We start from the raw sequence: 15,606 nt of genomic DNA on the forward strand, positions 1-15,606 counted from the left end.
ACACCCCTGGCCTTTGGCTTCCTTTCTCTGCTAGCTCTTCGGCTTCCTCAATGCTCGCTTATCCTATCAACTTCCTCCTCGGTCGTTGTCATTTCCTCTGTGCTCGCTTGCTTCTTCGACTTCCCGGCTTTCGGTTTCCTCTGTCTATTCAAGCGTTCCAATATTCACAGGACACGTTCAGGAGGAAGAGAAGCCGTATTACAGAGAAACGTTGCCTATTAAAAGATATCAGAGATATTCCTTTTTTTCAATAACGTTCATACACAGGACTTTAGTGCTTATGGAGGCTTTCATTTGGAGAGATTGTACCATCAGGGTGAGCCCACATGTCATGTTACCATCGCAATTTCAATCGGCATCATTCTGCCTACTAAACGATCTTTAGGCCTCCTGAACTATCGGAACCGTTATCATATGCATTTTGGCCCTTCAAACCCCGCGCAATACATTTTTGAATTACACAGGAAATATATGAAAAACTACAAGCGAAGCGCTAAGGGCAGACTTCAAAAATATTACTCCCGCATCTAAAACTGCATCGGGTCCGCAGTGAAATTGCAATCGGCTCTTTCACGGCAACAAGGCCTTACGCACTTACGATATGTCAGATGCGACCTGACAATAGACCACACTGCATTGTTGCATCGGTTCCGCAACATTCATCGCAATCGGCACTTGCGTTTGGTGGAGGTCCGATGCGATATCGTTAATCGTTATCAATGATTGCAATGCGTTGCTTAACACGTTGTAACTCCTGCTCTCGGAGTGCCAATGCGATATATGTCAGCAGTCGCAAATCGCAAAGGTTCAGGTCTAGACCTTAAAGTAGACCACTCACTTATATCGATGCGATATTATGTGTCGGACCCGATAAGACTCAACGCTCCCGTGCATAAAATTTCAAGTCCGCTTTCCGCCTCTGATAGTGTATTTGCAATACAGCCAAGTCTTCCGCCTCCGATAGTGTAAATGCATATATATGTGAGTTTTGGCCTTTGATAGTGTATATATATATATATATATATATATATATATATATATATATATATATATATATATGAGTCTGTGCCTCCGATAGTGCATTTGCATGCATATACCTAAGTCTTCCTCCTTTATGCTTCGCTCCTTTAACTCTTCTGCATATATGTATTCCATTCTTCTTTGGCTAGCATACATCATTCCCGATAAGACTCTTCCTGAGCTCCGATAGCTCTATTTTCTCCTCCAATGGCTCTGTCTACTCTTTGCTCCTCCGATATGTTCTCTGATGGCTCTGTTTTGCTCCTCTGGCTTGGCAATGTCTTTCAAAGACCTCCTTTGATACCTTCATACCTTGATGGCTTTTGCCTTTTCTGATATGCCTCTCTTGCTCTGATATTCTGTAATATGATTTGATATGCCTCCTTTGTTAACTCCTCTTGCTCATGGCTAGGTTATCCTGATGGCCTTGCTCCTGTCTCTTCATGGATCTACTTTGCTTCCCCTTGGCTTCGTATCATCATCTAGTATCTAGAATATTGTCATATTGACATCAATGACAACCTAGTTCAACAACCTCCCCCTTTGTTATTGATGGCAATATTCTTCTTCTCTCCCCCTTTAACATCAATGGTAAAGGAGTGCTCTGGGACTCCCCCTATCAAACTGCTTTTGTTCTTCATGAATGGTAGATTTTCATGGGTCTGTGACTCCCCCTATCATAATGCTCTTCTTATTTTTACTCAAGATAGAGGGATTGATGATTTATCATCAATTTGCACATTATTCCCTCTCCATGTCTCAGAGCTACTTTATCATGGCTTCAACAATGCTGAAAGATTCTCTACTTCAATGCTTTCAATCAGATTGCAAATAGCCATACACCAAGTGTCCAAGTCCAGGTTTTTATGTTTCAATCCATGTTGTCATCTCCACAGTCAGAATTGAGAGGCCCTCATAGTCCAAATCAAGAGAAAATGCCACTGAAATTTTCTTTCTCGTTATCTTTCTTCAAATCCGAGTTCCTTTTTGTCTCTGTGCTTCTCCTTGAGTCATTGCCATCCAGTATTCAACAACACTGCATTTGGATGAAATGGTGAGAGGTTGTGCCTTACTGTTGCTATATTTTCTAAGTGATCTGTATCAACTTAAGTCATATTTGATTGCACAACATTCTCCTTTCTATGAGCCATCTTTTCCTTGTGTTCTTGTACATATCTCTGCATGTTATTTCTGCTAGCAGATTTAGATATCCAATCTGTGACTGTCTTTTAAAATCATTCTGCTGATTTGTATCTTTTTGCAATGCTTTGTTTTTGTTATACGCTGCCAATTACTCTTACTTCAAACTCCATTCCGTATGTATCTGTTTGTTTGAAGATTGCCCTTATTAGTGTCCAGAATTTATTCGTTCTCACATTAAATCCCTGATTCAAGACATAAACTTCTATGATAACAGCACCATAGTTGTTTTCCCTATTTCTTTAGTATTAGATGACATTCTCTGTTGTTCCAAATACTACTTAGAGATTAAGTGGAAAGCATCTTTAACAACAGTCTAAAGAATGGTTACAGAATCATGTTCTTTAATGGAGTATTCTTGAGAAATGATCTTCATCAAAGAATGATTGTTAATATAGCTCAACAAGGATTTCATCAGGACCCTTTTCACTAATAGCTTCTGCAATAATGATCAAGAATCACAGGCTCCCCCTAACTGTATGCATCATCTCTTTTGGCAAAGTCTTCCCATCTAATGCTTAGATTGTCAAAATTCAGGCCAATGACATATGCTATTGGCTGGAGAGCTCAAGGGACTTTTGGATTGTATTTGCTTTCTTCTCCATACTTGTGTAACTTTCTTCTTTTGCATGGTTCTAGCTTGTGTAAGAGCCCAAGTTAAGTTACAATCACGTGCCATATGACCAATGTTATGACACTTGAAGCATTCTACATTGTTCATGAATAAGAATTCATGATTTCTTCTTGCAAAATTGTTTCTTGGAGATTGTTGGGGACTATAATATCTATCTCTATGAGATGGTTGGGGACCATAACATCTATCTTTATGATATGCTTTACAGTCTTTTGCCATGTGACCAAATTTTGTACAAGAATAACAATAACCAAAAAATGAACTTTGGTACCTGGGAGATGGAGATTTCCTTGATGTACTTCTGGAGTCTTTCTACTTGAGATCCTTTGATGATAACTATTGCCTCTCGCATCCTTGACATCATCTACATTTCTTCTTGGAGCAGGATTTCTTCTTATAGTAGGATTTCTTCTTGGAGCAGTATTTCTTCTATTGTAGCCTTGATTATTCTCCTTACCTTTGCTGGAACTGGGAGCATCACCATTTCTTTTTGGCTTCTTCACATCCCTTTTGTTTGAAGCATTATCATTCTTTTTTGAGGATTCACCTGCATACCTGAGACCTGATTTATCAAACGGACATCTGTGATAGCTGAGCATGTCATCCAAGGCTTGAGAGATCTTCAAGATTTTGTTCATCCCTTCAACCTTTGTTCTGAGGAAGACAATCTCTTCTTCCAATTTTTCACACTCATTATTCTTCTTAGCAAATTTCTCAGTTTCTTCCTTGATACGAATAGCTTCATCTGCTTCTATTTTAAGGGAGATGATATCTAACTTCATTTTGAAGATTTCTTCATTCTTTGTTTGACTGCTCTCCATTTCTTCCTTGATCCTTGTAGCTTTACATGTTTCAGCCTTGAGAAGCTTGATGTTAGATTTTAATTTGAAGATTTCTTCATCCTTTGCTTTTAGTTGACAGATCATGGTGTTTATTTCCTCTCCTGCTTCATCAACCTGTCCTTCTATGACTTCCAATGCTTCCATTGTCTTCTCAACTCCTTGTGCTTGTTTCTTGGCTTCTTGTAGTTGAGATTTGAGAGAGGAGACCTCTACCTTGTACTGACCAATCTCTTCTTCAAGTTTGTTCAAGCTCTTGTGCCTTTGTTCAAGTTGACTTGACAAGGTATCTTCCTGATTCTTTGCTTTATTCAATTGATTTGTCATGGATATGACTTCTTCATGATGCTTTCTTTTGCTTTGATGAAATTGCTTCTTAAGCTTGGCAATCTCTTCATCCCTTTCTTATACTTGAAGCTTGATGAGGTCAAATTTCTTCCTTGTTTGATCTTGGTCACCAACTAGTGCTATCTTCTTAAGTTCCTCATTTTCCTTTTTCAAATTGTTAATCTCTTCCATGGCAGTCATAAGTTGAGCGAGGAGTTCTTCTACAAAATCTTTTTCATTCTCTTCATCTTCTAGGTCTGCTTTAGCCTTGATGTCATCATTCTCATGTTCAGCTTCTATGATGGGTTCTAGATTTCCTTCTAGATTTCCATCATCTTCTTGACTAATGGTCATGGTCAATGCTCCTTTTGAGTGAAGGTCATGAAGTTTGTCCCATATACCCTTTGCTGATGAATATTTTCCTAGATTGTTCTTTACAGAATCAGGTAGCCCATTCAAGATTGCCTTCATTGCTTTTGCATTGTACTCCTTGGATTCTTCATCCATCCTGCTATCAACAATCACTGATTTCCAGATTTCAATGTCTTAAGTCTATAGGAAATTCCTCATTCTTGCTTCCCATATAATAAAGTTCCCATTGAGCCTTGAAGCCTCCTCAAATTGATTGTCTTCTATTTTAATAGTAATAAAAGTGGGAGATCTTGTTTGTTGGGATTGTAAGTGGATTCCTTGCTCTCTATAGCAAGAGGCTCCCTTCTCAATTCTCAAAAGACCATTTCAATGAAGAAAAGGCAATTTATTTTTCCATACAATGCTCTACCTACCTCATACATCAGGTAGCATTTGTCTTTACTAACACATACTTTATGACTCACATAAAACATGATATTTATCTCATATATTAATATACACTTATATTTTATAGATTCATGGCTTTTATATGTTTAAATTGTTAATTTGCTATTTTTTTCTATTTAATATTTTATAATAAATTAATAAAATACTCATCTTTAATATTATAAAGTAAATTATTGAATTTTCAATAATCTAATGTGGAGATACCACATTATCCCAAAATTTCAAGAAATTATTTCATTTTCATGGTTAATTAAAACATCAGTCATATTGGCATGTTTCTAGTGTTAATAATAGTCATACTAGGTTGTTTCCACATTCATCCCTTTTGATAGTGCCAAATTTGACCACACTATGTTCTTGACATTGATTTCGTCAAAGCAAATCACTTAGTATGCACCCATGGAACATGCATTTCAAGAATAATCTAGAATGTGGAACTATTCATGTAAGAAACCTAAGAGGACCAACAAACCAATAATGCCACCTTTTGGATTAGTCTTCGCTGTTCTTTGATGTTTGGTCCTCTTGCACAAAGGAATACCCAATTGCAACATTGTATTGACTTTCCAATTCTTTTATGAAGGATTGAGTGGAACCATTGAAGACCTTTGGACTAGAGAGGCACCTAAGAGGAATGAACTCAAGGAAAAAGGACTTCAACCATTTTCATCCTAGCAACATATGGATCCATTATTGTGTATTCCCTACTTGTAATTATATCACTTTCACAATCCCCCCAAACCAACCCAACCCTAACTCCCCACCCCCCATTTACTTCTCATAAAAAGGGATGGTCAATTTGCACCTCTATATCCATTTTTCCAATTTTTTGACAAAGGATTGAGTGTTACCATCGAAGACCTTTGGATTAGAGACACTTGAGAGGAATTAGCTCCAAGAAGAAAGGACTTGTAGTCATCCTCATCATGAAGGTACAAATCTATTAGTGTATATCTTCTACAGTTTGTAATAAAATCTATTCTCTCCACCTCGACACCCAAACCCCCCCCCGCCCCTCACCCCATGCTACACCCCCTTCACTTATGCCAGATTAATGTGGCATTACATACGTCCATTTCATTGAATCAATCAAGTACAACTAGAAGGATTACCACTTTATTTTATGAATTGGATCTAAGGATCTCTATTGTATCAAAGAGAGTGTTTTCACTCATCTTATGTGTAGAATTTTTTAAGTTGGAATTTCTCTTCTTTCTCTACCACTTCAAGTTTGGATGATCCATCAAGTTGTTTTTTTCTTGTCCTCTATCCAAGCCCTAGTAAGATTTCTTGCTAATAGAAGTTAGTAAAGTAAAACTATATATCTTATTCGTTGTCATTGGAATTGTTATCACTGAAAATTCTAATGCCAAAATTTCTCATATATTGTCATCAAACGAGGCAGCGAATCAAGCAGCTATCAGGTGAGGTAGCAATTCAAGCAAGTACAGGAGGTACCACCAAGGGAAAGGATCTCCATAAAGAAATCTCACTTCAAGAAAGGATATGCTTCAAAGTTTTGCAGTTTCGCAGCGCGCTGCGAAACCCCTGTAGCAGCCTGTTTCAGCATAAAAAAACTCTGCTTTCTGCGTTTACTAGTAAACTTCCAGGAGGTCTCTAAAGCAACTGAAAGCCTATTTTGGGAAATGGAAAGAGGTTTTTATTCCTAACAGACTGAACTAAAAAAACCTCCTTCAGTTTCCTCAAATCCGTTACGAGCTGAGAGAAATTAATGACCAAAGTTGCGCTACGAAACTGCTGTAGGTGCAGTTTTTCATCTTCTGTTTTACACCTCTTTTTCAAAGACAGATTCTGGGCAGCTGGAGTAGTGTTTTAAAAAACCAAGAGAGGTTTTTGTTAAGCACGGATTGGTTCACAAAAACCTCCTTCAGTTTTTCCAAATACGTTTTCTGTGAGAAATTATGAGCTCTGTCCCAAGACATATTTTTCAGCCAGAACAGCAGTTTCGTAGCAGCTGAAGCTAAACAATCCAATCTCAGTCACTAGTTTTGATCCAGCAAGTGGAATCAATAGAAAAGAATATTTATATAGAGATGCCCCCATCAATTCACCTTTGTGTGTGGAAAGAAAGTTTGAAATTTGTACACGAGATGCATCTCTTGGATAAAGACTATTTCCGGTTCTTTTTGAAATTGGTTGAAGTAAACATTGATTTGATAGATTCAAGTTTTATCAATCAGCAAAAGGAGTTTTTGCAATCAAGTAGCAGAGCAGTGAAAATCTCAAGGAAAAGATAAACTGTTTAAACAGTTTCGCAGTTTCGTAGCGCGCTACGAAACTGCGAAACTACTGTAGGTGCTGTTTTTAATACAGGCAAACAGTTCGATGGGATAATCAGAAATTTTCAAAGGGAACACCTAAGTGACATGTAAGAGATCAAAGGAAGCTACCAGGCCATTCAAATTATGACAGGTGTACCTTTAACAAAGGTGAAATGTTTTGACCTAAGTTTAAAGTTTTTGATTATAAAGTCACTTTATTATCGGTCATTAGGGTTTGGAAGGAGCTGCATACGGGGAGTTTTGGTTGGCACACCTGTCCATCAAAGAAGCCTCCAGCACATCAGGAACATGGTGATGCTCTATATTCTTGGGCTATTAAAGAGCTAAAGACATGCTGCTACATATTCGAATAGATGGTGGAAGACTGGAACCGAAAAAACAGGGTATTTCTCCTAGCATCACTGAACCATTGAATCATTCAGCATCCTAGGCCAGCATGGAACATTGAATACTCATCTCATGCCATCTCAGCCAAACGAAAAGGAAACCAGGTGTCAAAGCTGCAAGGAGGAATCATTCTACGAAGGAGATAGAGTTAGAGTTATAATTAAATTAGAACTCTTTAGAACTTCAGTTAGTGGTTATTGTATTAAATAGTTTGTTGCAAAGCAGATAGGTGTCATTAGTGTCAGTCATCGAGCTCCCCTCATGCTGGAGGAGGAAGCTCTAAGTAGTTATAATTATGTTTCTATATATAGCTGAATGATGAATGTAATTGGGGTTGGATATTTGAGAAAACAGAGTTTATTTTGGCTTGTGTAAAAACTTATTTTCAGTAATACAAATGACTGCTTTTCTTCTCAGGATTCACACAGTGTTTCAAATGCTCAAGATATATGTGGTTTTGTTTTATCCTTTATGTTTTACAACTGTATAGATACACAATCACTCAGAATTCACTTTGCTGCTCTGATTTCCTGTGTGTATTTGTAAGTTGAGGTTTCTATGAGAGGTATTTTGAGTGTTTAAACATTACATGCCCTGACTTCTATGAATGAGTAGTTTTATAGTTTGCTGAAAAGATGATTAACTCCATGAGCCCAATGGAAGTCTTTGTAATGTCTGTCCAGCCAGCATGTTTGTTAAATTCACCTTACAAGAGTTAGCCATCTTATCAATATTCAAAATCTATAACCTTTTGAGAGAGCCCTCTCAGGCTAAGGAGGCTAAGCCTTAGTCAAAAGTCTGGTTTGAAATAGTTACACAGAGTCTATCTGGTCAGCAGCCTTCCAGTGCTTGATTTTGTGATAACAGGAATAACAATCTACAAGTGGGGATAATGCAATATACACTATATGAAAGAAGCCACCCACAAGCAACCAATAATTCCTTTTGAATGGGGTGATTTAGGTCTCTTGTGAAGACCTTGAGAGCAACCATTGATGAAGGCTTTTGTCTTCTCCATCCTGGCTCCCCTTGTTTGTTAAGGAGCAAGAAAAATGGATCTCCACTTACATGAAAGAGGGTTAAATAATTGGAAAGGGAATAAAGATGGTGGATCCTTCTTATCACCTTCTCCTCTTATGGAAGTATCAGTGAATTAACTCCTCATGGGACAACCACAACTTGCATATTCTAATGATTGCAAAATCAAATCTAATCGAAGTCATTTATTGAACAAAAGTCACATAAGACATAGACCTAATTATGAAGTGCCAAGGAAAAACCAACATAAAAGAGCACAGATGATTCATCGCAAGGGCCTAGTAGTTGTTGGCGCGAGCACAAGTTGTTCCTTTTACCCTACTTATGGTACCTATACTTGTGGCTGACTAATTATGATTTCTTTATGGCATAACAAATGGTCTAAAAAAAATAAAAAATTCTTCGACCCATGGTTTTTCCCATGTTATTTTTAACCCTATTCTTATCTAATGTGGCCTATTTAAAGGATAAGAATTAAACCAACCTAGATCCATCTTAATTCCGGACCTATCAAACACCAAGTGGGATCAAATCACTTTTCATTTTAAAGGAGATTTGCACCTCAATTGAGAGATTTGATCTCTCTGGTGCTTGGTAGATCAAAAGTTAAGATAGATTGAGGCTCATTAATTGATTACATACCAAAACAACTATAATCCTCATGTCCATTATATACAATCTCTATAGTAAAATTGCACTTAAAGTAATTTTAAGCCATTATAAATCCTAATCAATACACACCCTACCATCAAACAAAAACACCATAAATACAAAATATTAATGAAAATGTATTAAAATATAAATATCTCTATATCAAACAAAAATACCATAAATTCATAAATTCAAAATATTAAAAGATTGTATTAAAATATTAATAGTTACTTAAAATATGGGATTACAAGATGACATGCTTTTTTGGCTGTAAGTGTTAAATTCCAGATTTGACAAAACTTGTTTGTAACCGGCGTGGCTTTTTTGGCGTACGATTAAAATATAAACATTTAAAATAGTGCGCACACCAATACATGTGTGGGGTTGAGGCTACATCTATGACATGCCACCTTAACGTAGTTGTATTTTTAGTATTTTCTATATATGATGTGCACTGCTTGCCATGGTTTTTTATATACTGGTATGCATGTCATCTTTGCTTATATTATCCCTCGATAAACCATGTATCTTTGATCACAGTCCACAAAAGCATTGCGGGGAAGCAGGATATTTGTGAGTGGGGATGCAATCAAATTCTTCCCAATGTTGTAGAAAAGACACAACAATAAATGAGGAGGAAAATTGAAATTATAAAAATCATAACATATAATGACATCCATGAATCTTATTTTGTTGCATTTCTTGATTAATTCATCAAGAACCATTAACACCAAATTTATTATCAAATTTTCACATAGATGTTGATAATATATTGTGAATATAACTATTAAATGAACTTTTATTTTTTGTTCACCCCAACTCTCTTAGGCGCTCCCTACCCCCTTTTAGGGATATGCATTATGAAAGGAAAAAGGGCCTTGGCTCTTATTCTTTAAAATCTTATTGCTTATTTTTAAAATTTTAGTGGCAAGATGATAATGGATTGGTGGATTCTGATTTAAATTTTAATATCAAGATGACAGTGGATTGATGGATTCTATGTTAACTTAGATGAAGTGGAACGTGTAGCTTATATGGCGTGGGTTGTGTTTTTGTTGTTTACCTAACATAGATTGTGGTTTTATTGTTTATCTATAACTCTGGCTACATCATCCTCCATTGGAAGAGGAATATTTTCACAAACTACAATCCCATCCCTCTATTGGAAACAAAATTGGCAATCTCTGATTAGATTAATTGGTCGTTTTGAAGAGATAGCTAGTAGTACTTATCAAATGCCAAAAGCAGCATTGGCATTGAAGGGTATTGAAACAATCAAGGGATCTTGATTCTTTTGATTACTTTCATTTTTAAATTCCCAGTGGCATTGACATTCCCTTGCCTCTCCTCCTCTCCTCTTAGGGATGTTGCATTGTGGTATGTTTAGTCTCATTTGGTTTGTATACTTGGAGCTCCATGTTATGTCTGTATGAGCCTCATCTAGTTTGGTGGATGTTGTTCAATTTGTATTTGTCTACCTTTATGTATCATTTGTTTGGTGTACATGTGTGTTCTGAGAGGTGGAGGTGTGTATGCCTGTAGATACATTGTTTGGTATGCATATGTGCTCTGAGAGGCTGTGTGAATGTGTGCACTTCAATTTTCAAATTAGTAGAGGAGCACAAGGACTTAGATGTATTTAAGTGAGGTACATGCTGTGTGTGTCAAGTTTTGATTTCAAGGACATGTTTACATTGTTCCTGGAGTTCTATATTTATGCACATTGTATGGTTTAGGCCCCTAAGAAAGATAAATCTAGCATTATCCTTTCTTTAGTGACTCTTATTATGAACATTACTCATATCCATTCATGAGATCTTTTATACCCCATAAAGTAGCAATAAATTAAGCCCATAAATACAAACACACTTGAACCTCTATTGCAGATTGTCTCTATCTTGTCATAGATGAGAGTGTTCCTTCGAAGTATAATGGTTTTCCCTTTCCTGATGGTTTAGAGTATGATATTCGTGGTCATAGAAAAATATTTCTATTAACCTTGCCTTTAATTCGAGTGACATGGGGAAATACCATGTGGTACTTCTTGAAACCTTGAGGATGGATCCATCAGTCTTTTCTCATTTATTTTTCTAACCTACTATTTTTTAATTGTATTTATGCCACTAAGATATTGGACTTAGACTCAGGGCATGCTACCACTGTTATTGTTTATCTAAATTATCCTTCTTTTATATCTTTCATGCTAATATCCTATATCTTTGGCCTCTGTGTAATTCATATATTCTATGAGCTTTCCATGCCAATGAATATCTAAGCATCCATGATTCATTAAGATCCTCAAGGAGTCGAGTTGGAGTGAAAGAAGAAGGATGAGTATACTTTTTCTTGTGTTCTAGTGCAGGTAGAGTTAAGGAGGGCTGGTCAAGCTTTATAAGTGTATGGTTCTGGGCATAAGGCTATGGTATATCTTTGTGAAAAGGCTTAGCTTGACCTATGTTGCATTAAGGAGGGTTGAGACCCCTAATTCTGTTGTACAGTGAGGGTGTGAGGCTAATGGAGGTGCTGGAGTGAGGGTCAAGTTCCCTCAAGGGCATGTGCATGAGTTAAGGGCTAATATGTGAGGTATAAGCAAAGTTTTAGAGTATTGAAGTGGCTGTAGGCTAGAGCACATCCTGAGATTGCCACAAGAGCCTTAAAGAGGGTCAAGAAGCCTCTGAAATTTGCATGCACAAGGCCAAGAATCTTCATGAACGAGCAAAGGCATTAAAGAGGTAAGAGACATTGTTTTCTATGATGATGGTTGCAGAGTTTATATCGTGAAGGTTTGTCCGTGAATGAGGGATAGGGAAACATGTTTCATGGCTTATGTATAGTGAATTTGATGAGGACAAATCACTCTGAGATTACTGGTGTATGTGTGCCCTGTGTACAATGACTCTTGGAGAAACAAGACCTTTGTGTGAAGGCAGATGATTGGAGGTTGAGTGTATAATGATTTGGTGTTCATATTCATTGTGAGAAGCCAGACTTTTGCAGCCTATGAAAAGTGACCTTGGAAGAACATTGTCATTGTAAGAAGGCCGAGTTTGTTGGAGCTGAAGTGTGCAAGGGTTTTGGAGGAGCAAAAATCTTGTGAGCAACAGAAGGCAGAGGTATTGGAGCAACAATATTTTCTGTGGGTAGAGGTGGCAAGGGACCCGCTAAGTGTTTAACGCAATTGGACTAAAAGGGTTGGTGTCAAGTGCTTCTTCAACAATGCTAATTGTAAGGGCCATGATCCCTACTACAGGAGCCCTATGTTTGTTGTATTAAAGTTGTAATATAAACAAGTTTTAGGCTTGTAAATATTTGTGTACTTTTTTGATTTGTTGCTATTACATTTCCACTTTGCAAAGTGCTTAGAGTCATGGTATTTCAGTGTGTTTGTGATCGTGTTTAAGACATAGACCTAATTATGAAGTGCCAAGGAAAAACCAACATAAAGGAGCACTGATGATTCATCACAAGGACATAGTAGTTGTTGGTGTGAGCACAAATTGTTCCTTTTACCCTACTTATGGTACCTATACCTGTGGTTGACTAATTATGATTTCTTTATGGCATAACAAACGGTCTATAGCAAAATTTTTTTTTTTCTCCAACCCATGGTTTTTCCCATAGTATTTTAAACCCTATTCTTATCTAATGTGACCTATTTAAAGGATAAGAATTAAACCAACCTAGATCTATCTTAATTCTGGACCTATCAAACGCCAAGTGGGATAAAATCATCAAATCTCTTTTCACTTTAAAAAAGATTTGCACCTCAAGTGAGAAATTTGATCTCTCTATCGCTGAATGGATAGATTGAAAGTTAAGATAGATTGAAGCTCATTGATTTATTACATACCAAAACAACTGTAATCCTCATATCCACTATATACAATCTCTATAATAAACTTACACTTAAAGTAATTTTAAGCCATTATAAACCCTAACCAATACACACTTTACGAAGATCTTTCCATCCAATAAAAAGATCATAAATACAAAATATTAACTAGAACGTATTAAAATATAAATATCTCTCTACCAAACAGAAATACCATAAATTCAAAATATTAAAAGATTCTATTAAAATATTAATAATTACTTAAAAGATGGGATTACAAGATGACATGCTTTTTTGGCTGTAAGTTTTAAATTCCAGATTTGACAAACTTGCTAGTTTTGTTTTTTCGGCACATTTTTTAACCGGATTTGTCTTTTCGGCACATTTGTAACCGGATTGCCTTTTTGGCGTACGCTTAAAACATGCATCATCAAACAAAAATACCATATATTCAACATATTAATCTTTAATTAAAAGATTGTATTAAATATTAATGTTTACTTAAAAGATGGGATTTAAGGATGACATGCTTTTTTAGATGTAAGTGTTAAATTCGAGATTTGACAAGTTTTTTATTCTGTTTTTTTGGTGATCTGGCGCATTTGGAACAGGTCTGGCTTTTGTTGTGCGCTTGCTTAAAACATGCATCTACCTTTGGCTCTTATGCCTTTAAGGGATTCGGGCAGGAGTTGCCTATAACTCTACCATCTTCGCTAGTAGAGCAGTACCCTTAGCATTCTGTATATCCTTGTAAATAAGCCAATGCTGCTGCTCTAAAAGGGATTTTACAGAGGCAGGTACCAGACATTCCTATAGAGCGGTACTTGGAGTTGTCTATAACTCCACCATCTTCGCTTCGCTAACAGAGCAGTACCCTTAGCATTCTGTATATCTTTGTAAATAAACCAATGCTGCTGCTCTAAAAGGGGTTTTACAGAGGCAGGTGCCAGACATCCCTATAGAGCGGCATCTGGAGAGGACTGGAGAGGCAGGTGCCAGACATCCCTATAGCCGGCATTTTGAAGTATGTCAACCTATGCTTACGTCGACGGCGACATCCCTATAGAGCGGCATCTGGAGAGGACTGAGGCAGGTGCCAGACATCCCTATAGAACGGCATTTTGAAGCATGTCAACCTATGCTTACGTCGACGGCCTCATTCAATTCCATCCGCAATTCCGCATTACGTCTGTGAATGTCCACAGGCTGCTCATCACCACCGTCATGTTCGTCGAAGCCCTGTAAGCGAATTCTCGAATACAATACTTTAATTACCATCGTCGTTCTCTATTTCCTGTTTTTCAGCAGTTATATAAATTCTATTATTTTCATGAGTCTCAAGATTTTAATACCGGTTTTGATTTTGTGAACAGAAATGATAGGAACAGGCTGCTCATCACCACCGTCATGTTCCTCAAAAGACTGTAAGCGAATTATAGAATTCAATACTTTAATTACCATCTACCTCCTCTATTTCCTGTTTTTCAGCAGTTTTACAAATCCCATTATTTTCATAGTCTCAAGATTTTAATATCGGTTTTGATTTTGTGAACATAAATTATAGGAATTCGTATTATGCCAGTAGCAGGCGTGAGCAGCGAAGAAATAAATAGAATGGAGATGGAATTCTTATTTCTGATGTGTTTTGGAATGGTGCTAGGATTTTGTGGCAAGCGATGGAAATAGAAGGGAACAAAATGGCCTTGACCGGCAATCTTCTAGAATTCGTATTCTATCTATCAGGTATTTAAATGTTTCTTTTCCCAGCATGTTTGGATTACCGGAAGGTCTAGAAGTGATCAAGGTTTGTCAGGTGTTTAGTTGTGTTCTTATTTGATTATTAGGCTTGTATTTTTCCGTCCATGTGTCAACATCTATAAGGTCCACTGGGACTTGATTATCTTTCATTTTTCTTCTAGGTTTGTAGGTGTTTAGTTGTGTTCTTATTTGATTATTAGGCTTGTATTTTTCCGTCCATGTGTCAACATCTATAAGGCCCACTAGTACTTGATTATCTTTCATTTTTCCAGATAGAGTAACTAACGGAATTAGGGTCTATGGTTCACCTGCACATTTCTTACATGTTCACCCCAAGTCTTTAAAAGAGTTGGTTGATTGGTTTCACTAGGTTTCAAAGTGCTAAAATCTCATGCTAAACATGTTCAACAAAATTATGCTGTATAATTTTGGCTGTCACCCAATTCGTAACAATATGATGAGCATTACACAATTGAAGGGAAGTGCTGTCACAATTACCTCTTATGATGTCCATCTATTACACAATTGAAGGGAAGTGCTGTCACCTTCTACAGGAACTTGAGAATCTCCCTCACTTCTTTTTTCCCATAACCAGACCAGAGATGCCTATCATTTTTTATGAGGAAAGCGTTAGGGCACAAATCTCAGCCCTTTTAGGGATGTACTCAGACATACCAATCAGGTGCAGCAATTTTCTGGTGGTGCAAGCAATAGGTCCTATGTTGTCCATCGCATCTAGACTCTTCCAGGTGGATCATTTCAATCTTGTTTTGTAGCCTACTGAGGGCTGGAAATGAC

At 37.0% G+C, this 15,606-nt stretch overlaps 1 protein-coding gene across 1 annotated transcript; it reads left to right on the plus strand.

Moving 5' to 3' along the window:
* Nucleotides 1-13,634: 13,634 nt before the first annotated feature.
* Nucleotides 13,635-15,098, plus strand: LOC149242076 (cyclin-U2-2-like). Its single transcript, XM_089367627.1, has 3 exons — nt 13,635-14,291; nt 14,424-14,474; nt 14,615-15,098. The coding sequence occupies exons 1-3, from the start codon at nt 14,179-14,181 to the stop codon at nt 14,661-14,663; spliced, it is 213 nt and encodes a 70-aa protein (XP_089223753.1). The 5' UTR covers nt 13,635-14,178; the 3' UTR covers nt 14,664-15,098.
* The last annotated feature ends 508 nt before the right edge of the window (nt 15,099-15,606 follow it).

This window comes from Pinus tabuliformis, chromosome 8 (genome assembly GCF_031772625.1).
Source record: "Pinus tabuliformis cultivar Carrire ecotype Pingquan chromosome 8, CPIR1, whole genome shotgun sequence".
NCBI lineage: Eukaryota > Viridiplantae > Streptophyta > Pinopsida > Pinales > Pinaceae > Pinus > Pinus tabuliformis.